Source organism: Amborella trichopoda, chromosome 7 (genome assembly GCF_054954075.1).
Source record: "Amborella trichopoda isolate Santa Cruz 75 chromosome 7, AtrichopodaSantaCruz75HAP2 v2.0, whole genome shotgun sequence".
Classification (NCBI taxonomy): Eukaryota; Viridiplantae; Streptophyta; class Magnoliopsida; order Amborellales; family Amborellaceae; genus Amborella; species Amborella trichopoda.
The window spans coordinates 13,452,673-13,479,880 of record NC_142342.1 but is presented as its reverse complement, the minus strand read 5'-3'; the positions used below and the strand labels follow the sequence as shown (position 1 = coordinate 13,479,880).

The 27,208-nt window shown below is 40.4% G+C and overlaps 1 protein-coding gene across 13 annotated transcripts; it reads right to left on the bottom strand.

Moving 5' to 3' along the window:
- Positions 1-27,208, bottom strand: LOC105420232 (uncharacterized). 13 transcript variants are annotated; one of them, XM_088872669.1, is made up of 8 exons: positions 26,974-27,208; positions 1,743-1,811; positions 1,253-1,344; positions 1,078-1,159; positions 895-989; positions 706-801; positions 503-632; positions 1-276 (listed from the first exon to the last, which is right to left on the bottom strand). In XM_088872669.1, the coding sequence occupies exons 1-7, from the start codon at positions 27,116-27,118 to the stop codon at positions 540-542; spliced, it is 672 nt and encodes a 223-aa protein (XP_088728795.1). In that variant the 5' UTR covers positions 27,119-27,208; the 3' UTR covers positions 1-276; positions 503-539. The 13 variants fall into 13 exon arrangements, with proteins under 13 accessions (XP_088728795.1, XP_020519515.2, XP_088728798.1 ...); XM_020663856.2 differs by having other exon boundaries at positions 1-632; XM_088872672.1 differs by lacking the exon at positions 706-801.

Here is a 27,208-nt window from a genome sequence, read left to right as displayed (position 1 = left end):
AAAGTAGAAAAACCATCATTGAATTGCACCTGAACATTAAGAGAGTGATTGCACTTCAACATCTGACAGAGAGATACGAATTATGAAGTCTTTTTATGTTACATTCAAAACAGAAAGGCAAAAGAGAGTAGTTCTAATGAAGCCCCCAAAGACCTGTTCTCACCTGAATACCATGAGCCCATGATTACAATCATGCATTCGTGCACAATCTCTACTATGCGCGCTACTTTAGGAACCTCCATCCAAAATCACAGTAAGTATGGAACCTCTTTACCCCTGCACGTATCATTCACTTGATGAAGTCAGCCTTTCCGTTTGAATCAAGGAAAACATTTCCAGTAACTAATATGGCCTACAAGCCAAACCATCTAGTAAATTCACTCCTAAGTAATGGCCAACGTGCCAAAACCCCTAAAAGGCTGTCAAAAACTATTTGGGTACATGTGAATAGATGAGACCCGATAAACGATAATAACTATTTGATGGATCTCCTGTAAAATACCAAGAACCCAAGAAAGCCTTAGTCGAACTATCCAAGCCTAGTGAGAATTTGAAGCACTGGCAGCAGCAGCAGCAGCTTCATCCAAGAAGCGTCTGACTTCAGTCTCCGGCCACGCAAGCACTGCAGGAACCTGCAAAAGGTAGCAAGCAATGAGAACCAAGATGGTGAGAGGATTTCTAAGATTGAAAGTGACCGCATCAAACCATTCCTTCAACATTTGCAGCAGTGAGAGAAGCCCCTTCTCTAACTAAGAGCGGCACCAGTTCCAAGTGCCCTCCAAGAGCCGCAAGGTGAAGAGGCTGGATGGACCGATCATCACACACAATCAATCAACACATAAGGTAAACTATTCACAAACACAATAACACATGATAGTTCCGGCATTCTCTCACAGTGTCACCATCTTTATCACCAGTGTTTAGTATCCTCTTGACAACCTCTGAGTATGGAACAGTATTTATCAAAAATTCAACAACTTCAGTGGATCCTGCAAGAGATCAAGCAGGCCATGAACTAAGTCGATGTTGGGAACTAGGAAGAACGAGAAATGTAATTTGATAGAGTCGGGGTTATGCCTCCTTTACAAGCACTATGAAGAGGAAACATCCTAAGTAAACCACTGGCCACCTCCAAGTTTGCTCCTCTCTCTAACAACAGCTGAGGGCCAAGCAAGTGTAGGGCTCTTTTCATTATACTGATTGAATAAACTATAAAAGACAGAAAATGTTGAAACATTCAACTGTAACCAACCTGGACACACGGCAAGAAACCAAGCATGCATGTCAAATGAAGGGCAGTATACCCACCCTCCAGAGGAACATCAATGCTGCCATCTAAATTATCTGCACCCATTAAGAAACTCATCACACATGCATAGGTTTTGTATAGATACAAACAGGGATCACGTAATTCTAAAAAGCACTAGGATAGTTATGAACAAGGATCACATAATGCAATTTAAATTTATTATTTGAACAAAGTACTGAGTTCTTATAAACCAACTAGAATATAAATTCACAACCAATTGCAGATTGGATATTTCAACGTTTGCATCCCAATAATAAGATGGGAGTTTCTAAGGAATTGTTAATATTTGGCCTGGAAACAGAATTCAGTAGCAATTCTAACAGCTAAAGATGTTGCACTTTAAATTATAAATATCTTTCTAACAAGATCCAACAAAAATGACAACAAAACCTATAATTCCCAATGACTATCAGGGTGTGGATAGAACTCTCACAAGCTTCCAAATGCCCCACTCCATGGCTCATGAATCTTGAATGACCTTGCATGTTGCGTTGTACCATAACTGTCATAAATTTGCAAAAACTCAGTTCGCCTAAGTCATTCGAACGAACATCATTATTGAGTCCATACTTCTGAGACTGTTTAAAGAAGAATATACAGAGTTTGCAGTGACAAAACTAATAAATTAAATTATCCCAAAGGAAAAGAGCTATCAGTTCTGAGACATATCTGATTTTTGGGGAACTTGGATTCACAGTTCTACAAGAGTGGAGATTCATGCCTTTCTCAACATCATCTAGCAAGGTTGGTTTAGTTGATGGGAGAGGGTTTGAGGCTCGAGAGGTTCTGTATGCATGGTATAGAGGGGCAGAAGGATAGGAGGTTGATGCAAAGCAGAAGTTGGAATTATGGTGGCAGGTGTGGGTGTGAGGGAGTTGTCATGCATTGAATGTGGTTGGAGAGAGGAGTTTGGGGAAGGGGGAGGATGATAGGGGATAATGGGGGTTTAATGAGCTTAGAATATTTGTGGAAAAGAGGGGCCAGAGGAATATGGGTTGATTTAGGATCAGAGGTTTGGAAACATAGGCAGTAGGAGCATTGAGATGCACAATTGTAGGAGGGCAGCAACGTTATGATCAACAAGGGAGTAGGGTGAGGATTAGAGGGACAAGTATAAGCACGTTGGGTGGAAAGAGATCGTAGGGTGTGAACAGAAGCAGAGGCAACCTAAAAGTTGTCATTGGGCTAGGGATCAGGGGTATCCACCCTCTCAACAAAGAAAGGAGGAAAGAAAAGGGAGGGACGGAAGAAGATCAAACGGAGTAGTATTGCCATAAGGGGGGTTAAGCGGATAGGTGCAATGGTTTAGAAGACTTGGAGGAGAAACACAGAGCCACAGCTTCCATGCCTGTTCAAAGCCTTCTCATACACATAATTAACACATTCAGCCTTCAAGTGACTGAGTAAGAACACATCCACAGTGATCCAGCTTGCCTATGACCAGGTTCAACCGGAGAAGACAGTGATCCCAAGTATTCACCCTCAATGTCAACTGAACTATTCCTTTTTTTCTTGTGGTAATCAATGTCAACCCAGTATTAATTTTCATAAGGAGAGCAGCAATGTACTTAGCTAATAATCCAGGGAATTGGAGTTTATCTCTGCAGACTGAAGCGGAAGTCACTGCATTTTCACATCCTTGTTTCTGTTACAATGTAAGAAAATCTACATGTTTTTTAAAACATAAATGCTACAATCTAGTTATTTATAATTCAAATAAATAAAAAAGGGAAGAGCTGCCCCTCTTAACGCTTCTTAGAGGTGCAGGAACCCTTCATCCAAGGCCTCCTCGATTGAGTAGGGATCTGGCGCAAGAACATCCATTAAACTTTTCTTATAGTATTTCTCCCCACTGTTCCCTGCAGCTGGCCTCTTCCTTTGGCCACTACCCTGGCAGCTATCTGGCTCGATTGAAATTCTAGATTTTCGACAGTAACGAAAACAGCAGGGGACGGTGAAGAACAAAACTAAATCAACAGTCACCTTTTGGGCCAGAAATCATAAGGACTTCATTGGCTGGCCTGCATCAGATTTTCTTAAAGTTGGGCTTTCATCATATATGCCACCATTTCTTTTGGCCTCTAAGTGCGTGAATAGGCTCACCAAAAAAGAAGAGATCACAAAAAGACAGAAAAGCTAGATAGACTTTAGAAGAGTAATTGAGATGAGGATGTGTGTGATAAACTGAAGAGACTTTGCAAGAATGCGGAGAGGAGCAATTGAGAGAGAGAGAAATAGAGAGATGGGGGAGAGAGGGAAGAGAGAGATTTCTTTGAAAGGGATTGTTGTAAATGCCTGGCAATAACCCCCATGGAGGTCCAGATATCCAACCTATGGCTGCCTCAGGTAACTGGTTCCATCAAGCTCAACTTCGATCATTTGCTCTATAGACAAACAGGTCCCAGCAGGTGTTAGAAGGATTTTCATATTGCATGTGCCTAATCTCTTGCTATCCTAGTCAAGCCCCACGGACACTGAGAACTCAACCAGCGTGGAGGCTGTGGCCTCACAGCGGGCTTCAATTCTTCAACTCCAACAGGAGCTACATGCTCGAAGTGGAAGAAGAACTCATTGTATGCCATTACATGGACCTCAAATGAAGAAGAACTACCCATGGCAGCTTGAACATTTGTTCAACAAAATCCTCAAGCTTTGCAGGGACCTGCAAGTTCCCTTCGAACATGTTTGGGGTGAGACAAACATTGCAGATGATACATTAGCTAAGACGGAGTGGCAGCCAGAGATTTTCTTGTGCTCAGGGCCCAGCCCCGCATCAAACTTTTTACGTCATTGCACAAATCGACTCTTGATACTTGTCCATTTTTTATGGCTACTGCTGTAATGGAACTATTTATACTCTTTACCATATTAAGACAAAGTCCAACTTTCTAAGGAAAAGAGACTTCTCTCACAAAAACAGTCCTAGTTATCCATAGCTACTCCTATGCATATGCAATTTAAATCACAAAAGATCTGCCAGAATATGAGTCATTTCTTCAGCATCATTGCAAGGTGCCAAAACGAGCCTTCAATTGAAACAACTGCTTGTATAGAAGACATTAATGTCATTTAAATTAAGCTATTGTTTTCTGGTTACTTTCCCAAAAAGGTATCAACCAGTACCAATGACATTCACTAGGTATCTCTAACAATCCTGCACATTGCAATAGTTCATAGATTCCCTGGTCACACCTGCTCAAATTAGTTTTCAAACAAACATTAGGGATAATTAACAGATTCCACTCAGAAGTTGAAAAACCCCTCGCGTGAAATTTTCCAGTCTCCCAGCAATTTACCAGTTCCCTGTAAACTTCCTCTATCAGTTACCATTATTCCATATGATAACATAACTTGAGAATTCTGTTCTATACCCATCCCTATTACCTATAAGAGGACAAAAGATCGACTTATCTATTTATTCCCATACTATCAATGGTGTTGAAGAAGAAGACCTTCTACAGCTTCTTGTCACTGCAAGTCATATCTTAATACATTCCACCTGTCTCTGAATTCCCGTGAACCTCAATACAGTTGATCATCTCTTTTGGAAATTGGGATGAACCCAGAATGGCAGTGGAAACACAAAAACAAGAGTATTGGATAGAAACCACATATCTTTTTGGATCCTCTCGTCCAGCTTATACGAACTTTTCCGTGTTTTCCTCCTCGAGAACGTCACCACCGATTTGAGAGTTCGATGTTGCAACCTCATGCCCACTCTCAATTACTAGAACCAAGAGAACTACATACACGGTTCAAATCCCCGAGCCCAATTGATGGAAGTAGCTCAGATAGATCCTATAAGAGCACTTTTTCTCTCTTGAGCCCTCTATGCTCAAGAGACCACCCAACCCCATCGTATACTACCACTGAACTCATCAAATAAAACATACTTCTCAAGCATGCCAAGAAATTCATTTGCAAAAATATTATATTATATTATTTTAGTTTTTGAAAAACACTTTGCAGAAGAACATCCAAGTAAAATGTATGTCATTGTACAGCTGATGCATTATGGAATATAATAATCTCTCTATGAACCATTTGGAGTATGATGCCAATGGTCTTACCCTAGCCCTACAATATTGACTTGACTGCTTTCCTAGTTTTGCCCCCGAAGCCACCATTTTGACTTGCCTGCTTTCCTAGATTTGCCCAACCCGACCGTATCATACATAGCTATGGATGAGCATGTTAAAGTAGCAACAATGTTATCAAATTCGGTTCGTTTCGACCGAAGAGGCCAACGCCTTCAGATTTTAGGAATAAACCGAGGAGAAGTGAAGCTTGGTGTTGTCGCTTCGGCCAGATTCGGACGCTTCGGGCTGCTTTGGTCAAATTCGGACCGCTTCAGGTATGCTTCGGGTCTGCTTTGGTCAGCAATGAAATAGCTATATAAATGTATTTTTTTTATTTTTTTATTTTTTACATTAACTTTTCTATTCTTTTTGTTTATTTTATATAAAAACATCTAATTTATTTATATTAAATTTTAAAAAAGTCCGAAGTCTTCCCTCAAATTGGCCGAAGCACCGAATTGCTTCATTTTTCTGATCAAACCGAATAAGACTCTGAAGCAAATCTGACAACATTGAGTAGCGACACCAAGTCTGCACTTCCTAATATAATCACAAGGTCAATAAGAGCACTCAGGTCACCACGTGACTGGGCTATATCTCGCATGGTGTAATAGCGAATGGGGATCATCCTATACACCACTACCTCTATTGGTAGTAGTGGCCTCGCTAGGCACGTGTGATGTAAGTCACACGCAACGGTGTAAAATACATAAAGTACTATGATTTACGTCAGATTTACACCATGTAGGACCTAATTCAGTCACAGCCATGCATCCCATCGCATCCAATGTGTTCCCCATGGTCGGATCTAAGTAACTTGAACATCCCCGATGCTCACACGTGGCTATCATAAAGGCCACATGATCCAGTAGGATGAAAACATATATATGGATCATGTCAATTCCTAACCATGGAATCTCATCTCGATCTTATTATCAAGAAAAACTTACACCTAGTGTGTGTCTCATCCTCCAGTGTCCTCGACACGAGGGTGGTCATGCTGTGCGAGAAGTATACCCTAGCCTACCGACGATTTTTCTTTACAATGAATACTCGTCCTAGTGTGCAAGTGTGAATGTGCAATCAAAAACATGCGTGCATGTTAAACAAACCATAATACAATAAATCTTGCACATAAATGGTAAAAGCAAAATCAATATTCATGCATAAATAAGGAGTCTGACATGAGTCTGTTACATAATAAAAAAATAACCACAGGCATCTCAATTCCATTCCCTTGACATGAGCCCTATGCATCTCTCTAGTTATAAGCTTAGTAAAGAGATCCACAACCATCCTGCTCGTGGGAATATACCATATAAATATATCCTTTTTGTCAATGAAATCTCGCAAATAATGATACTTGATGTCGATGTGTTTTAATTTGTCTTACTGTGATTATTTGCCTTTGCAAAAGCCGGTGCTAGAATGTTGCCGCAAAACATTGTCACAGGCTATCTAGCACTCGATACGACCCCTAGGGCTCACAAGAACCATCTAAGTCACACACCCTCCTGCGATGTTGCACAACAAGCAATATACTCTGCCTCCAAAGTCGATAGTGCCACACACTTTGCTTCTTGCTACAACAAGAAATAGCTCCTCCTCTCAGAGTGAAGACATATCCTAACATTGACTTGCATTCATCCAAGTAACCCGCCCAATCAGCATCACTAAATCCTCACAATGTAATATCACTTCCTCGAAAGACCAACTAGTACTCCACAGTTCCCTGGAGATATCAGAGTATCCTCTGCACAGCATGCCAATGCTCCGGACCCGGATTGCTCTGTTGGAATTATGTCCTTTCAAGGCCTTAAATTTCGACATTTTAATGGCTCTTAACTTCAATGGGAGTAAAAGAGATACAGAACCCCGTCTTAGTTATGAGGAGGATTTATATGCATGGGAGGTACGAAGAGGGTTGAGGGTTACGTCTTAGTCAAGGTTGGTTGTTATGTTTGTGCCTCATGACTGCGTGGGGCCAAGGCTATGTGACTAATGTGTTTATGTGATACGAGCTCAGTGACAAATTGTCATGTACGGGAAGGTTAGGGCCAATAGAGGACATTGGCTTAAATCCCTTACTCTTAGAACATTCTTGTAGCATGTACATATACAGTCGCAATGTATGGGAAGCTGCACTTCTAAAGATCCACTGATTAGAGGTATGCCCGTGCCAAGAGAGGAACCCCACACCATGTGTGTGCATGTCCTCTAGAGGGTGCACCAGATATCCACGTATACATGGGGATTCAAGGTCACACATTGGTTTTACTTGGATAGGCTGAGATCATGAGCTCCAGATTATACACAGTGGGTCAGCAGTTTGTTGGGTCATATTGAGAAGGGGGCTTTGGATTCCGATTCTAATCGAGTGGTATGCTCTAATTCGTAATTCAACTCCAAGGATATTAATTTCCTTAATGCCAAAATGATTTATTTTGACGCAAAATCATTAAAATGATTTTTAAGATTTTTGGAAAAAAAAACAGGATTTTTTGTGAGCAAAAAACTCCCTTTTCCAGAATTTTTTAAAAGAAATGACAAACAAGGACAATCGTCCGAGACCCACACAGAACACCCAAATGACCAATGGGCATCCACATGGTGGCTTCAGGGCATTGTTTTATGGTATTTTGTGAAATATTGAGATTTTGGAAAAATCATTTTAACACATGTTTAAAGCTTCAAGCGAGGGGTTTGTACACATGGTTAAATGTGCAATTAACCACCTAACTTAGGTGGCATGATTTCATTAGCCACACATGCTCTTATAAAATAAATGGAACTTTTGAGATTTGTTTTTTACTTGAATATTTGTCAAATTACCATAGAGGTATACCCTCCATCTTGGTTTTGATTTTATTAAATGTAAAGAGAATGAGTATTTTAATAACGAGGGAAATTGGAGTGTAAAAAGGAGGATAAAGGTATTTAAATCTATACCACACATCTTGATGGCATGATGGTGGATGGTAGGCTAAGATCAAACCTCTCTTTATAGCCATTGGAAGATGGCATGGAAGGCCCAAGATTCATCAATCTAGAAGCATGTGCACACTTAAGGGTTAGAAGCTTATAAATACCCCTTTGAGCCTTCATTTCACAGATGAGGTCATTTCACTCTCTCTCTAAATGTGGTATGCCATAGTCTCTCTCTTCACTCACTGTGTGGCACGCCCAAGCCAAGTCTCTTCTTCTTTTCTCTCTCTAAAAAGCTACCTTCAAGTTAAGGTGAGAGAGAGCTCCATTGACGCTCCCACACTACTCTATTAATGGTGATCCAAAAATCAAATTCAAATAATGGATGATTTAGACTTCAAGCCTTCAACAATTGAGTAATATCTCTTCCATTTTCATTGATTCTCTTTGTTCCTCCTTGCTACAAATTCTCAATTACAGTAGCATTTCTTCAACCTTGATAATTAGAACCTGGATCCCTTGAATCATCTTTGATCCATATGGTTGAAGGCATCATCCATACATATTTTAATTTAGTTTCCATGAGATTTCCCCTTTGATTTTTGGTTACTGATATTTCTCTGAGATTTTTATGATCATATCAGTCACTTATATCTTCTGTTTGATCCCTTGAATTGTGGTTTTTATAAGAAGAAACTATGATGAAATTGTGTGGACCGAATTGTGAACTCAATTGAACCGGTTTTGTGTTTTAAGAGCCCGATTTTCTCCCACTATTTTCCTACTTGATTTGATCGTTAGATCTCTGCAAATTCTTTACTGTTTTACGTGTGTCTCAATAGATGCTTGCATTCTGTTAGATGATGAATTGCCTCGATTTTTTAGGTATACCATCGCATGTCACCCAACGGCACATAGCTAAGACCCAAATCCGTAAACCGAGCACCTGAGAGCTCTGATTGGCTTCCCATGGTCGTGATCCATTGAATTTTGCTTTGTAAATTTGCATGGCGCAAAATTTTCAAATGCACACTATACATGTGTAGTTTAATGATCTCTTTTTCTACCTAGTTTTATTCATGTGCACGAGACCCTAATTGAGTTGTATCCTCTCATTTGAGTGTATTTTGTAGTTATAGTGACCTTGCTGTAATTTGATTTTGCAGGTTGTGTTTTCAAGTGTATTGGAAAATTTAAAGGTGTATTGTCTTGTATTTTGTCTGCATTGCATTCTAAGTCAAGAGAATTGGTTTCTAGACACTCTCATGCTCTGGTAATGAGTAACAAGTCCTATCGCATAAGAGATATCTAGTCCCGTACACAGGACATCTTCTCTTTTTCAGCCTCAGTCTTGGGACAATGGATTAGACTAATTACATGACCCTCTAGAAGTTTTAGGAGAATCTAAAAGGAAAAGAAACTCTGATAAAGAAACTTGGTGGTGGAGCGACGAGGTTCAGAAGTCCATTAGCAAAAAATGATCATGTTTAAAACCTTGGCAGTGAAATAGAAATGATCAAAACTTAGAAGAGTATAAAAATGCTGAGAAAAACGTTAAAAAAATAGTAAGTAAAGCTAAATTAAAGGCATATGATAATCTATACAATAAATTGGGAACAAAAGAAGGAGAAAAGATATCTTCAAATTAGCAAAAATAAGACATAAAGAGTGTAGAGATCTAAACCATATTAAAAGCATTAAGAGTGAGGATTAAAGGGTCTAGGTGAAGGATGAAAAGGTCAATGAAAGGTGGAGATTTTATTTTCAAAAATTATTAAATGAAAAACACAATGAGAACATAGCAGAAGAATGAATTGTCGATACAAATGAGGGCAGAGGTCATAGACACATCCGTAAGACTAGGATGTCAAAAGTGAAAGAAGCTTTGAGTGCTAGATGGGCCACTGGTGGCGCATGAGTGCATCCACACACACTATAAATCCAAGAAACCTGGCCTGATTTTCAAAAATGATTTGGAAAAAGCTTACAACCACGTTGATTGGTCCATTCTCAAAGAAACTATGAAAAGGAAGGGCTTCCAGGAAAGATGGAGAAAGTGGATGCGAGGTTGTTACTCACATCCCAACTTTTCTATCCTCATCAATGGCACACCAAAAGGTTTCTTCCCTTCGTCGAGAGGATTGCACCAAGGGGACCCCCTTTCTCCCTTCCTTTTAACCATCGCGGCTGAAGTTTTCAGCCGCTCTCTTTCCAAACTGTACCAAGCAGGCCTTCTTTCAGGACCTATTGTATCTCACCTGCAATACGCAGACGATACGCTGGTACTCCTGGACACTTCTGCTGTAGAGACTGAAAACCTTAGGTTGTTACTCGACTACTTCCAAGGGGCAACTGGGTTCAAAGTCAACATGCGAAAATAAAAAATGATGGGAGTTGCTATCACCCCCGAGGAGACCAAAGCCCTTATTCGTGATTGGGGTTGTACAATTGAGGACCTCCCTCCACTTTCCTAGGTCTTCCTTTGGGCTTGGGCAAACCCAAAAAGATACAATGTGGACAGGCGCCTTGCAGGTTGGAAAGGCAGATACCTTTCTATGGCTGGCCGAACTACTCTCGTCAAAGCCACGCTAGCTAACACCCCTGTCTATATGATGTCCCTCTTCCAAATCCCTTGCTCGGTGGCAGACCGTTTACAACAGTTGATGAGGAATTTCTTTGGTCTGGCCAGCAAGAGAAAAACAAGTATCACCTGATACCCTAGCACAATATACGCCTGCCTAAACCCCTAGGGGGTCCAGGGATTAGAAACCTGAGACTTTACAATTGAGCCCTTCTTGGCAAATGGTGGTGGTGTTTCGCTACTCAACCTAACTCTCTTTGGGCTCAAGTTCTGCGATACAAATATCGCGTCCCTTGGAACGCTTGGTTACCAGAAGCAAATACTGCTACTCAGGCCTCAGGAGTGGGGAAGTCTCTCTCAGCTGTTCTCCCATCCTTTAAAAAATATATTAGATTCCAAACCAAGGAGGGCACTAGAATCAAATTCTGGTATGATCTTTGGGTAGGTCCCTCATCTCTAAAAGACACATATCCCTCCCTGTTGTCCTTAGCCATTAACAAGTACGCAACAGTGGTAGAGGAACTACCTATCCTACGAAACAAAGGGATTTGGAATCCCAACTTCAGAAGGAACCTTAATGATGATGAAACTACATCCTTCACTTCTCTCTTGGCCTTACTAGACTCCTTTTTCATTCCCCCTCAGGGACAGGATAAATTATTTTGGACCCCAGACCCCCTTGGAACCTTCTCCGCTTTCCCAGCCCACTACCTATCGTCATAATCCTAAATCCGTGCTACAATAGCCCCTCCCAAAATCCAAATGTTTAATTGGATATCTATTGCTCAACAGGCTCTAACGATGGATCAATTGCAAAAGAGAGGCCATCAAATGGCAAATAGGTATGTGAGGTGCTAGGGTGATGAAGAAACCAGCCCCCATCTCTTCATACAATGTAACCTTGCACATGAACTATGGACTGAAGTTCTACAGTAGTTCAATATCTCTTGGGTAACTCCACCATCCCTAAAATCCTTGACTCCATGGAACTAATGGCATACTGGCCAAGAGCAGGGAAGGCACTGTGGGGAGCCACAGTTGCTGCAACTATATGGAGCCTATGGATAGAGAGAAATTCCAGGATCTTCAAGGGACAATGTAATAACTCCAAAGTCTCTTCCACAAGATCACTTCTCAAGTCTACCTTTTGGGCCACAAATCACAAAATGTTCTCAGGCATACCAGCCAACTCATTCCTCTCAAATTGGTAAAATATACTCAGACACAGGCCTCATAAACCCAAGAGAGCCAATAACTGGCAGGCCCCACCTGAAAGCACCATCAAGTTCAACTTTGATGGTTGCGCGTTAGGGAACCCTAGCCATGCAGGGGTGGGTGGGGTTTTCAGAGACCATAACAAACAGATACTATTCACCTTCTCTGAATACCGTGGTCACCATGACTCACAATTTGTCAAAGCATCGGCTCTGCTCATGGGCCTAAGATCCTTCAACTTAGAAGGGTGCAACAAATTACAGATTGAAGGAGACTCCAAAAACATGATAGCATGGGCTAACGGGACAGCTCGACCACTTTGGTATCTTACCCATATATTTGTTGAGATCGCTCACTTATGCCAGGATATGGATGCCTCTTGGAGGCATACCTGGCGGACGTCAAACGAACTCGCAGACTTGTTAGTGAAAGACGGACCTAGGAAACATTGCAGCCTACAAGCAACCCCGTAAAGCACCCCGTTTTTTAACACAAGCTATACCCCAGCAGCTCATGTTTGCTCTCTTTCTCTTTTGTTCTCACTCTTACGTCTTCATGATGTATAGGTTACAGGCAACTTTATAAGCCCAGGCCTCTCTTCTTTCTATTTCTCCTTTTCCCGTGAGACCCACCCTCAGGGTCCTCTCGGTTTTCCATGTATGTACCATGTAACCCCCTTTTCATAATACAAAGTAAACATTTCTCAAAAAAAAAAGGACGTGGATAGGAAAAGCTTTAGGATCACATGGTATACCGATTGAGGTTTGGAAGTGCATGGGGGAGACTGGCATTGACTTGCTAGCGAAGTTGTTCACCAAGGTATTGTGAATAAAGAAAATGTCAAACGAATGAAAGAAAAGTATTGTGGTACCTATTTACAAGAACAAAGGAGATACATAATTATGCGAACTATCAACGAATCAAGCTTATGAACCATACTATGAAGCTCTAAGAGAGAATGATTGAGCAATGACTAAGGCACGAAACGAGTGTATCTGAAAACCAATTTGGTTTTATGCTAGGAAGGTCAACAACTGACGTTATTCTTTTTACTTGGCAACTGATTGAGAAATTTATGACAAAGGGAAAAGACATCCACATGGTCTTTATTGATCCAGAGAAAGCATATGATAAAGTAGCTCGAGATTTGATTTAGTGGGTATTGAAAAAGAAAGGAGTCTCCAAACACTACATCGACTTGGTGAGAGATAGGTATGATGGAGCACAAACTACTGTACGAACACTAGTAGAGAGACGAGTGAGTTTTCAGTGACAACAGGTCTATATCAAGGGTCAGCATTGAGCGTTTACCTCCTTGTCCTAATTATAGACGACCTAACTAGGAACCCACACGAGGAGGTACCATGGTGCATGTTGTTTGCAAATGACATAGTTTTGATCAATGAGACTCGAAACGGTGTCAACATAAAGTTAGAACTTCGAAGGGATGCTCTAGAATCCAAAGGTTTTAAAATTCGTCGGACTAAAACAAATTATTTGGAATACAAGTTTAGTAATAATATGCGTAAAGACAAAGAAGTAGTTAAGATTGACATGCAGGAAATACAAAAAAGACTTCACTTTCGATATCTTGGGTTGATAATCTTGGAAAATTGAGAGATTGAGGAAGGGGTAGCAAACAGAATTAGAACTGGGTGAGCGTAATGGAGATGTGCAACTGGAATTCTATGTGATCACTGCATACTAATGAAGCTGAAGGGCAAGTTCTATAGGATAGTTGTGAGATCAGCTTTGCTCCATGGGGCGAAATGTTGGGCGGATAAAAAACAATACACCCATAGAATGAATGTAGCAAAGATGAGGATGTTGAGATGGATGAGTAACAAGACAAGAAGCAATAGAAATCCAAACGAATCCATTGGAGAGAATCTAAGTATGACACCAATAGACGATAAGATGAGAGAGAGTAGACTTGGGTGGGTTGGCTATGTGCGGCGCCGACGAAGTACAAGTCATCTTAGATGATGCGACTTAGTTCAAGTAGAAGGACTGAAAAGGTTAGAGGGTAGACCCAAAACGATGTCATTGGAAATAGTCAAAAAAGATATGGGAACTTATGGCCTCACTGAGGGTATGTCCTATAATAGAACAGAATGGCGAACTAGGACTCATGTAGCCGAACCCAATTAATTAGGAAACAGCTATGAAAATCATGATAATGATGATGATGATGAAATGACCCTTCTCAACAGGAGTATCTATACGCTGACACTTATACTAAACCGAAGATTTTCTTTATGTAGGTCTCCATGGATTAAATTAAGAGCCTCTTAGGGTCATCGTGCTCGATCTTAAAACCAAGCACATAATGTGCCTCGCCCATGTCCTTCATGTCAAAATTGAAGGACAACCACTCCTTAGTGGCATTGATCATCTCCTTGTCATTACTTGCCATTAGAATGTCGTCAACATATAATGACAAAATAATGAAAGTTTCTTAATGACATTTGACATACACGCAGTGGTGCTGCTCAATCATTGAAAATCCATATAGCTCCAACTCTATGAAATGTCATATACCATTGCCTGGAGGATTGTTTCAATCCATAAATGGACTTGGCAAGTAGTGGCATTGATCATCTCCTTGTCATTACTTGCCATTAGAATGTCGTCAACATATAATGACAAAATAATGAAAGTTTCTTAATGACATTTGACATACACGCAGTGGTGCTGCTCAATCATTGAAAATCCATATAGCTCCAACTCTATGAAATGTCATATACCATTGCCTGGAGGATTGTTTCAGTCCATAAATGGACCTGGCAAGTATACAGACTTTTTGTTCTTTCCCATGGATGTCATAGCTCTGTGGCTGCTTCCCATATATCTCCTCCATATTGTCGTGCCATCTTAACATCCATTTGGTAAAGTTCCAAGTCCAAATGTGTTGCAATGGCAAGTACCAAGCGAATTGCGGTCATTCTCACCATCAATGGCCCTTTCTTCAGGAGGAAGATCCAAGAGCTCCTAGACTCGGTTCTTCATGGAACTAATCTCTTCATCCATTGCGGCAATCCACTTGACTGTATTAGATCTCATTGCTTCCTAGTATGAACGGGGTTCACCTCATCAATGGAGATGCAGGTTAGACATATTCCCTTTCGATCGAAAAATGTCTCCGATGAACTCTACCATGTGCACTCCTATGAGGTTCAGGAATGAATGATAGTTCACTCCCAATGTCCTCAATGACCATGGGAATAGTCCCACAATCGTCTATTAGTGGAGGAATTTCCTCACCACTCTTTGTATGAGTATCAGCCATCGCATATAGGTCCATTGTCAACCCAATCTTCCTACTTGGGAACTGGTCCCAATCATTGTTCGAAAATTCGGCCGCCTGACCACCCAGGCGGCCGACTAGGCCAAAAAATTCAAAGAACGCCTAGGAATTGTCTGGGTGGGGTCATTATGCGCCCTGTCTCTGGGAGACTGCCTAGGCGTTACTGTCTAGGCGCCCACTAAGGCACCGCCCTGTGACACTTTGCAGACGTGCGAAAAAAAAACCTTGGTGAGGTCAAAAATTTAATTTTTTAAGGGGGGAGGGTTTTGGGGGGTATTCTATACCCCCAAAAAAAATATTGTGGCCTTTACGGTGAGAAAACCCCCCAAAAACCACCACTCTTTTGTGATTTAACGAAAGATCGATAATTTTTCATTTTCGATTTCTTCCCAAAACAAAGGCAATAGTTCGATGGTGGATTTGGAGCTTCTAGTAGTTGATTTTGAAAACTTTTGACGACCCAATGGATGAGGTTTGCACTGACATCGATTTGATTTTGATATTTAAAGTATTATCTTATTTGGAAGAGGGTTTTGATTTTATTTTGCTGCAATATATCATGTTGTGAATCATGCGTCTTTTCTCTTTTTTTTTCTTTTCTTCTTTTTTTTTCTTTTCTCTTACAATATATTTACATGTTTGCACGTAAAAGATTGATTTATTTTTTTTGATTAATTGGCATTTTTCTCATTTGGACAATGAAATTGAGCATATATTCTTTTATGAATAGTTAATTCCGTTTTTGTACAATGTGTTATATTTCATTATTCTGTTATTATAGTTTTCTTTTATTTGATAAATAATTGATTATGTATTTATGTGATATCTTAATGAATTTAAGAATTAATTCTTAAAGTGAAACTAAGATCTTATATATTCATTTAAGTCTTATTGTAAAGTAATATTAAGCCATACTGTTTTGAAACTAACATCTTAATGATATCATATCATATATCTTAATTCTTAAATTCTTAATTATATGATATCTTAATGAGTAAAGTCCTATTGTAAAACTAACATAGCAACATCTTAATCTTATATATTCAATAAACTCATATCCAGGGGGGAGAAGGGGGAAGGGGGGGGGGTGTGGTTCAATTGTTTTGACGATTGTGCGCATAGCATGTTCCTGGGCGAGTGCTTAGGCGGCCAGACACCCAAAACGCGTAGACACCTGAATCCGCATTTTTGAACATTGGTCTCAATGAAGTTCACATCGCAGGATTCGACCTTTTGTAAGCTACCCTCTTCAGAATCATAACATACAATATTCCCCTTTGAGTTTTCAAGATATCTAACAAAAGTACACACAGTGGACCTCTTATCTAGTTTACTGGTCAAATCAGTTGGTATATACAAGAATCCAGCCAACGCCCATGGGCGAAAGTGTGATAGGTCAAGCTTTCTACCAGTCCACAACTCATAACGGGTTTTGGGTACTGATTTTGAAGGCACCATACTTAGGATGTACATAGCAATCAACAAAGCATCTCCCCAAAAAGTAACTAGGAGATTCGCACGTGCCATCATGGACCTCACCATGTCCATTTGGCTCTAGAAAACCATTTTGCTGCAGAGTATATGACATCATTTCCTATAGACAAATCCCATATTCTTCACAAAACTTTCTGAACAAGTCAAAATTATACTCGTACCCCCCGTCAGTTCTAAGAACCTTAACCCTCTTCCCTGCCTGGATCTCAACTTTCAGCTTAAATCTCTGGAAGCAATCACAATTGCATGAGATTTATGTGAGATTAAGTACATATAACCATAGTGTGAGAATCATCAACAAAACTGATGAAGTACCAGGATTCGTCACAGGATTTCACATTAAAGGGACCACATTTGTTGGAGTGAATCATTTCTAAGAGTTCATTCAATCGCTGAGCTTTAGGGAATGGTTTCCTAGTTGATTTTCCCATTAGACAAGGTTCACACAGAGCGGCGTTCTATCTCAAGCACTAGATAGTGAGATAAATGCGCAAATATCTTAAAATTCTCATCATGGGTCATAATTATCTTCATTTGCTCCCTAAAAGAAGGGAGTGAACAAAGCACTACCAAAATTTGTGTCTCATCACTCATAGCATTACCAACAATGCTCAGGTCACGAATCACCTATAACATTTTTCTCAAATGCTCTGTCAAGGAGACTTTTGGCAGCATTTTGTACATCTCAAATGCCAACGTGAGCGCGCGTTTCTAGTAGCTGAATTACCATCAAACTAAAGTTGTAAAGCACTCCACATTTCCCTGGTCAGATAGCTGTCAAAGTGCGCAATTAGATCATTGTGCATACTACTTAATATGGTAAAACATGCACAACAATCTCTCTTGAGCCAATTCTGATAAGCATCCATATCACAATGCAACTGTGCACTCGTGCCTTCTTCCGAGGGTTCATACTGGTGGTCAAATGTTTGATTACCCCTTACTCATCAAGTACGTAATGGATCTTCCCGTACAACATGGCATGATTATTGAAATCCAGTTTTTCCACTCTAAGGAAGTCGGTAATCACATTCTTAGAGGTCATAGCAATCTACACATGTGAAGAAAGGAGGCAAAACACAATGCATATTACGGATAAGGGTTTGTTCATACCCACTCAGGCATTCACACACATGTACCATTGATTTAAGCACTTGCTTACGTTTTCAAGAATTAACGAGCCATACTCCCAGAGTAACCTTAAACGAAAATTTCGTGCAGCCAAAATGGGGCTAAGGCTAGTAATCAGGATCGGGTCAATTCTAGAGAGCAATGCCCTTGACTCACGTCATCAAGTTAGTGTTGCATCCCAGATGCAAAATCTAACATGGAAAAGGGGCAAACCAATGGAAGTCAATATCCAAAAGAATGCAATCATATTACCAAAGCGATATCAACATCGATCGCAGTATCGACATCGATCGCAACCACAACATAGCCAAAAATGTGTGTAAAATAAAAACAGGGCCAAAACAGGGTCTTAGAAGTTAAATCAATAGATAAGAACCTGATTGTTGTGTTCCTCTTCGTGAGCTGGCCCAAAACTATATATAAGGCTCGCCAAAATCAGACATCCGGATGCAAAGTCATGCCCCACGCAAGATTTGAGGCTGAACTGTAGCAAAGTGCAGCCACAGGCAAGGCAACACAAAGCCAAGGTCGAACAAAAATTGGTGCAACCACAACATCACCTCAACAATGCGGTTTCATGGGACAGGGAGAGAGGTTGCACAATCATATTGTACGGCTGCAGGCTCACCTACAAGAGTGCAGCCTCAAAAGACAAGTTAAAGGCTGTACAATTTAATGGTGCGGTTGCAGCCTCACTTAAAATGTAAGGCCACTTATGCATTTTCACATTGCAGCTTTTGTAGGCTCCCGTTCTAAGGCTGCACGATATTTTGTAAGATTTCTGCCGCACAATTTAAAATACGGAATCATAAGGGGTGCATAAGCACGTGTGGCGTTGCATGTATGTCATTCCACATGTGTGTTAGGACATGCCTTTTCATACAAGCCTGTATGCGCAACCGCACATGTTTGGCTTGACACGTGTGTGTGAGCGAGCCCCCCCCCCCACCCTTTTTTGGCATGTGTGCCAAGCTAAGGGTCCACACAGCTGGGTGTGCACTTGTAGGTCCGCTTGATCAATGCCATGGTCCGCCACGACCACGTGACCTCACGTGGGCCCACATGCCTACACCTTGCATGCACAAGTGTGTCACCTGTCCCATGAATTCACATCGATAGACGTGCACCTCGATGGTAAGTCGCATGATTACCACACAAGACCACAGCAGATTCACGCTTCCCACGTGACCTGGAGGAACATAGCGCACACACGCACTGCCTGTCCACACACTATTGTAGCATGGTCCCTCGTGGTAACCACCGAGGGACTAGGGCGTCCAATGCATCTTGGGCATGCAATAGAGTTATTTGCACCTGTCGGTGCAAGACATTACCCTAAATCAAACCAGACACTTACAAGGGCCTACTAGCATCCAAAAATAAACACAAAAATAGAAAGGAAAAATATCCTTAACAAATATTTATGTGTTGTCACACATTAAACTACATCGATTATCAAATCGGAAGGAGGGTTTCCACCATAACGGCTCTGATACTATTGTTAGTTTTTGGGTGAGGTCCACCCCTTGTCCGTAAGGGCATAGTTTTGATATCATAGGACTTTTTGCTTTATGAGATAAGGAGAGAGAACAAGAACGATTTTCTTGATAAGTAAGATTAAGAAATCCAAAAAGATAATGGGAAATTATGGGAAGTTGTTAACCCCTTAAAAGGGGACCACTTCTATAAAAGGGGATTTGAGAGAGATGAGAAAAGATTAATCCAATTGAAAATGTAACTTTCTCTCTCCTCTCTCCTTGGGTATGTTCTCTTTTCTTGCATAAGAGTACTTTCTCTCTCTAGAAAAAGCTAGTCCTACATAGACCTCTAAAAACCAAAAATGGTGAGATCACTCTAAGCCACTTCCATCAATCAGGCTCAGGGATTTGGACTGTGCATACAATTCTCTCATTTCTAGTAATTGATTGCAGGCCTAAGGTTACAGCATCAAACTCTCAAATCAGATGATGCGTTCGAGGAGGAAAACCAAAAGAATTTATATTAGCCGCACAGGACGATCCGAAAAGGAATGTGGATTCGAACCAATCCTTTAATTTTGGGTTTCTATTGCCTTTCTAGGTTCATCCAGTTTACAACATTAGTTTCAAAGTCGTTTGAGTAGAAATCCACCTTCGGATCTGATAACTGGTGCTGTTTAATGAGCAAAAAACAAAAACATTTTTTCTACATCTTTTTCTATTCATTTTTTGTGTTTTTTCTTGATTTTTGGACGTTAGTAGGCCCTATAGGTGTCTAGTTGGATTCAAGGTTGCGTCGTGAACGCACAAACGTGAATGGCTCAAATACAAGATGCACAGGCACGTAAAAAATACGTTGCACAAAGTGAATGCCTTGGTCCCTCAACGGTTCATCGCGAGGATCCACTGTAAGGAACCACGCCACAATAGTGCATAAACAGGCAGCGCATCTAGTGCACCTCTAGGTCCCGTGGGAAATCGAAACTTGCTATGGTCCAACCGGGCGGTCATGCTATGAACCATCGAGGTGCACTTCCAGCGATGTGAACCTATAGATTAGGTGGCCCACCTGCACAGGCAAGGTGCAGGCACATGGGCCCACATGAGGTCACATGGCCCCGTCGGACCATGAAATTGATCAAGTGAACTTGCGGCGCCATCAGACATGTGCCAGGCCAAACACGTGTGGTTGCACACACAGGCTTGCACATGTGTAGAAAGCCATGTGTGTAACACAGTGTGAAGCCACACATGCCTATGCATCCAATCTGATGTCGCACTTTAAATTGGGTAGCTACAGTCTTACAAAATATATTGTAGCCTTAGAACAAGAGCCCACAAAAGCCGCATTGTATGAATGTACAAACGTAGACTAACAATCATAAGTAGCAGCACAGCCGCACCATCAGTCACAAAGCCCATCTAAGCAAAGTTAACTTCATTTTCAAAACAATGAAACCCATGAGATGGTCTTTCTAGTTTATATCATTCAGATGTTTAGGCCCAAGCAATTGCAAATGATTATCACTCATCAGAATGCCAAAGCCAACTTTCTAAGCTAAAATAATACTACAGTGTTTCTGGAAAAAGCAATGATCAAATTTTCTCAAGATCATAACATCATACCATAGATATGGGAAACTTTGTTGGGTGGCGATCCCCTCCGAATCTCAACAAGAATCTCCAAATTGGAACCTGAGCAAAGCTTGCTTGCCCAAATCATGGGATCTCGATCCCTATCATATAGATATCTCAATCCCTGGCTATAATCGCTATGATCTTTGTGAAAGGGAGATCATGACCCCTTTTAAAATGGGGACATGATCCAAGTTTAAAAAGATATCGATCCAAGGAGGAGTTTCAAAAAATTTTGAATTTTGAACCGAGCACCTTTTACTTTGTGCTAATTGTTTACTTTCTGATAATTTTCTAACTAATGACCACATGCTGAATATTTTGTTTTCCAGTTTCATAGTCATAGTTTGCATTAGTGGTTGAAAACCAATGAACTGACTAGGTTGAAAACTAGTGATTCGAGACGCCTTGGCCCCAAGAGATTTCACTGTCCTAGATGGTCCTGAACTTGCCGAGCGATTCTCTTCTCACAATAATGAATCTCCCTAGGTTGCCTGTTTACAATAGGGACTCGGGCAATTCCTAAATTTGGTTCTTATCATGATCCTACATTCTCATTTTGCTCAATTTTTTTTTATGGGACTTTTATGCTACAGATTTCTCATTGTGTATAGATGATGCCAAAAGTGGATAATACATTTCCACTGTTAAATTACTTTAAAATAAAATTATATATCCCCAAGTGCTATCATATAAACCTAGTATACCTAGACCAGAATCCTAGGTGCTCCCAAAGTAGGTTGCTATCAAGCTATTGATCCCACTCAAGTTCCTCACCTGCTCCCGCTCCTGCTCCAAACAACTATGGATCATACACCAAAGTTCAAATCCAGGGAATCCCCCAATAAAATAGTATGATAGGATGGAAGAAAAACCCCCTCCTAGAGGTATTTGGGTATAGTTAGAGGGACTTGACTCAAACTCAATCCAACTCCGAGGTGAAATCAACCTACTTGGGATCGAGTTAATAATAATTCAAAAGCAACATATCATAAAAAATAAAAAAAAAATGGAAGTGGATGTCAAGAAAAAAATAAAAATAAAAAAAACATATTGTTTATTCAACCAAATTTCAAAAAATTTACAAATTACCAAAAACTCAAAAAAAATTCCAAATGCCTATGCACATCCAATACAATGCATGATTTTCATTCATGGTCCAATCTATTAAAATAAGAAGTGATGACCCAAATATAAATTGGTATCATCGCAATAGTGAAAGTAATGAAGCCATTCCATCACATGTATGGAACCGCTACAAGAAGTCAATAGTCGCAATGCCCTTCCCTGGACCAATGGATGCAACAGGGAGTAAGTTGACGTACCAAAATTTTGAAATGGGTAGTCAGCGATTGTGGCCATTTCCTTTTCACTTTAATGGTCCATTGTTCATCCTAGAATCAATATAACATCTAAGTAATTTTTTTTTTTTTGAAAGCTTATTTACAAATAGACAAAGATTGATGTGTGTTAGAGAGAAGAATAAGAAGGCAAAGAGAAGGTTGCCATTAGATAAAAAAATTATTGTGGAAAAGGCTGCAATAACGAAAACAAGACAAAATACAGACATCATCAATGTCAAAGAAGGCGGATGCAGCCGCAAGGGTCTACGCCGCCTAGGCGGGCGCCCAGATACTTGGGCGGCCCAAAGGGAAGAGGGTTGGGGTGGGGGCCATATGTTGGTTTGTGTGTGTGTGTGTGTTGTGAATGAGTGTGTGTATGTGTTTAGTGTGTGTGTGTATGTGCATGCGCATGTATGTGTGTGCGTGAGGTCTCGCATGAAATTCTAAAAGATTATCCTCCTTGCTTTTTTCTTCCTTTCAGATCTGTATTTGTGAGAGAGAGATCTCGAACACATGGACGATATGGAGAGAGAGAGAGAGAGAGAAAGAGAATCTATGAGAGAGAGGGACCTCGCATCAAACACTTGGAGGTCATCTTCTACTTTTTCTGCTTCTTACATGTAAAGAGGGAGCATATGGATCCATGTGTATCTTTATGGGTGTATGTGAGAGAGAAAGAGGCCAACCTTTGTGCAACTTTTGTTTGCTTCCTACGCAGGCTTGGCTCTTCGACCAAGGAGACACACTAGTAGAACACTTGAGAGAGAAAGAGGCCAACCTTTGTGCAACTTTTGTTTGCTTCCTACGCACTTCTTCTTCTTCTTCTTCAGGCTTGGCTCTTCTACCAAGGAGACACTCTAGTAGAACACTTGAGAGAGAAAGAGGCCAACCTTCGTGCAACTTTTGTTTGCTTCTTCTTCTTCTTCTTCTTCTCATTTGTAGAGTGAGCACATGGACCCGAGAGAGAGAGAGAGAGGCAATACCAGGCCTTATTTTTGTTTCGGTGGATTTCAATTTCTTCCTTCGTTTTTCTTTTAAGGGATGGTAGTAGGCGGGGAGCCCAGACTGCCAAGGCACCCACCTTAGGCATGCCTGCCCAGACCCCACCTTCTACACAGTTTGTCAGCCAGGCCACCTAGGCGGCAAGGCGGCTTAATTTTCGTTCATTGCTCATCTTTTTTTCAAAAAGATGACTAGTTCAGCCTAGTTGGGCCCAACCAAAGTCAAACAAAACTCAGGTCAAACAGTTTTTAGCCAAGATTCAAGAAAACCCAAGTTTCACCCAAAATTTGTATGGGTTGGATCAACTCAAGGAAATCTCGGAACTACCCATTAAGTCCTACAACATTGGATCCAAATATAATCACCAAGAGTTCATATGGGGCATGGATACAATTACTGGTACACTAGATTGACAAACGTAATGGGTATGTTTTGGCAGAGGACGACATTCGTTAAGATATGGATACTTTAAAGATACAACTGGGGACACTAAACTCAAAAGGCCATGTGTAGGACGTTGGCAAAATCCATTATGAAATTCGTGCATAGTATTGGTACGTCAATGGTAAATGGTGCATAGATATGTGCATGCTTGTGGAAGTTTACACTAGGGAAGTATAACTTTTAACATTTTTTTTTATCGACTATTAACGCAGTTATTCCTCTACATATTATCATATCATTACAAACACATGAAGTACCCCATGGTGATTGAGAAATGAGTCCCATGATATTTATTACGCTATATTAGCGTTATATTGAGTTTTTTTTCAACTTAAATAAACCTAGTAAACTTAATGAAATATAAAAACAAAATATGCCAAGTCTGTCAAAATGCATTGTTAGGATAATCTACCTCCAAAAGGGGTGTAAATGCTTTGGCCACAAGTTGAAGAAGGTATTACATTTCCAGAGAGGTACTTTATGGGAAGATGTAAGGTACTCCATTCCATAAGAGTCTAATCAAGGTATTACTCAAGAGGAGAATTTTAGATTTTAGATTGGTGCGCAATGTCCAAACTCCAAACTCCTCTCTCACCTAAATCCCAACTCAATCCCCCAATGTTCATACAAGTGAATTCAAGTGGACCTCCTCCTCCAGATCCTTCCTAAGCATCAAACCCATCCACAAGTACGCTTTCGTAGTTCTCACTATCACCTAAACTCGTGGTACCACTAAACAATCATTCATCTCATCTAGTTTTATTTCTTCATACGTCTAAAACACTCACCATCATCAATGTTTCAAAAGGGACCAGGCTGTGCCCAAGCGACCTAGGGGGTGGAGTGCCTCAGCATGATGCAATTTCCTAGGTGGCAACTTGGTTTTGAGGTGCCCAATACGCATTTATATTCATATATATGCATTTGAAACACACACACACACACATAATAGGCTGTAAATAACCCGAATAGAGCATTTTTTAACCTCTCTAGAAACAGTGGAATGAATCCTATCCAAGAATTGGACTTGAGAATATTTCTTGAACTTTTTTCATTTCTTTCCCAAAAAAAGTTAACTATCTTCAATTTTTGTTTTCATTCTCGATTCTCCCCTTATAGAGGGTAGAAAGACAATTTTGCCCATGGCCCAACGGTGATACGCTCTCAGTCCATGAGTAGGCAAGGCCGGTACCTCAGCTAAGGCGCCCATCTATGGGCTAGCCCCCTAGGGGCGACCACAGAGACAGCTACAAAGATCCTAAGCGGCATTGCATCCCCCACTGGATGTAGCATTCATGTACATGAACACAAGGATTTTTGTTCCTTGCAGAACAGTTAAAATCAATTATGCCAAAAATATGTATCTAAATTCAGTATATTATGAAAGCATAGCATGGGACAAAGACAATAGGAAAATGTGGTTGGCTTGACAGGGTAAACTCTTCCATTCTCGTTAGGTAGACAGTACAAACTCTGTCGAGAATTTAATGATATGCTAAACAAAAAATTGAAGATCACTTAAGCTGATCACATTTGAATTTCAGAATAGGCATACGGCCTTGTTAGTGCTTGAAAAATCCTGGATCACAACAAGCACTTGAATATCCAAACTTCAATCAGGATTTTCAAGGTTGTCTAAGACTGATATAAGGTAGAAATATAAAAAAAAATATTCAAATTTCAGGTCTCTGGTATACTATTAAAGCTAACCAGTCACACAACACGAGTGACATATGTAAAACTTGTAACGATCAGAAAAGAAAGGTTTTTGTTCCTCTTGTCCAAAGGAAATCTTTGGTACATAATCACTAATAGATTGAATGGCAAAACTACATGGTTTGATCGCATATCATGAGACATGCGATTGCTGCAAAAAAAGTGCTGCTGTTATTTGATGAAAGAATAGACACAACCAATGAAACCAAGATTAATAAATATTGTCATCTGCCTAAGTTGGAGACATGGGCATCACAATTACATGTAGTCTTCTTGTTCTAGGAATGGTTGAGCCAAACATTAAAGCCCTCAGCACTATGAGATAGTGAAGGAGAGAAAGAACTAACTCCAGCATTTGCATGTTAACTCTAACATATCTCAGCAATACAAGCTCTATCAAAAGATATGCTAAAACATGTTAATAATTAAGTACAAGGGTGCTTCTTTGTTATGCACACCCTGATGAATGAGCGAGCTACATGGATAACATTGATGTGGATCATAATTATCATCATAAGATGAACCAAAACAGATTTTTCAGATTACAAATGGTACTAAAGCCAGAGTTTGAACAAATTACAGATTCAATGATACATTACAATCATGTAACTTCCATGAAATAGGCATATTCGAACTTCATGCAGAAGAAGGAAGATTGGGTGCAATGATCTCTACTATGGTGCAGCATAAATCAATATGAGAAGGATGAACCTCATGAAACAAATTGTGAAAATCGAAATCACCTCTTCACTACACCAGTAATAATAAAAGAAATGGCCATTTCTTACACTGATTGAAATTCTCATTGGGATTCTAATGACATGTAATGCACAAGATAATTAATAGTTTGTCAGTTCTGCAACATCTAGAGATAAATATTGCTGCCAAATCTTTTAGGGACGAATTCATCGGGAAACCTAAACACTTCATGAGCTTCCCCCATCATATTGCCCGAAATCTAGATCAGACTATACTGAAATATCATCATTAAAGAGAAAACAAAAAGCAAAACAAAGATAACAAAACTGAAATGCAAAAGAAAACAAGAAACAAAAAAATATAACAAAACTTAAGGAATGAAAACGACATAAAGTCGTCACAACTATAACAGCAAGTGGCAACAAATGGAAATGATGAGACATAAACAGAAAGAGTAGGGAATCAAAAGACAGAGAGGCAAGAAGTAGAGATCGTAGAGTACGGAGATAAAGGTAGAAAAAGAAGCAAGATAAGAGAAAGTATCAGAGAGAAGATAGATTAGAGGACAGAGAGAAGAGAAAGTGAAGAGAAGGTAGAGTACAGAGATAAAGATACCAAGGGCATGGCGAAGCTGGTCGACATCGCCGAGCTCCGCACCGTTCCAGAATGCCCTACTATCATCAGTGAGGTCATGAACTCCATTCATCCTTCTTGGAACCGCCTCTTCTCGAACTCCATTCATCCTTCTTGGAACCGCCATTCTCTCTATCTCTCTCCCCTCTGCCGAAAGTTACAAACCCTTCTCCCTTAGTACAGGTGAGAGAGGTTCTTCTCCCTTAGTACAAGTGAG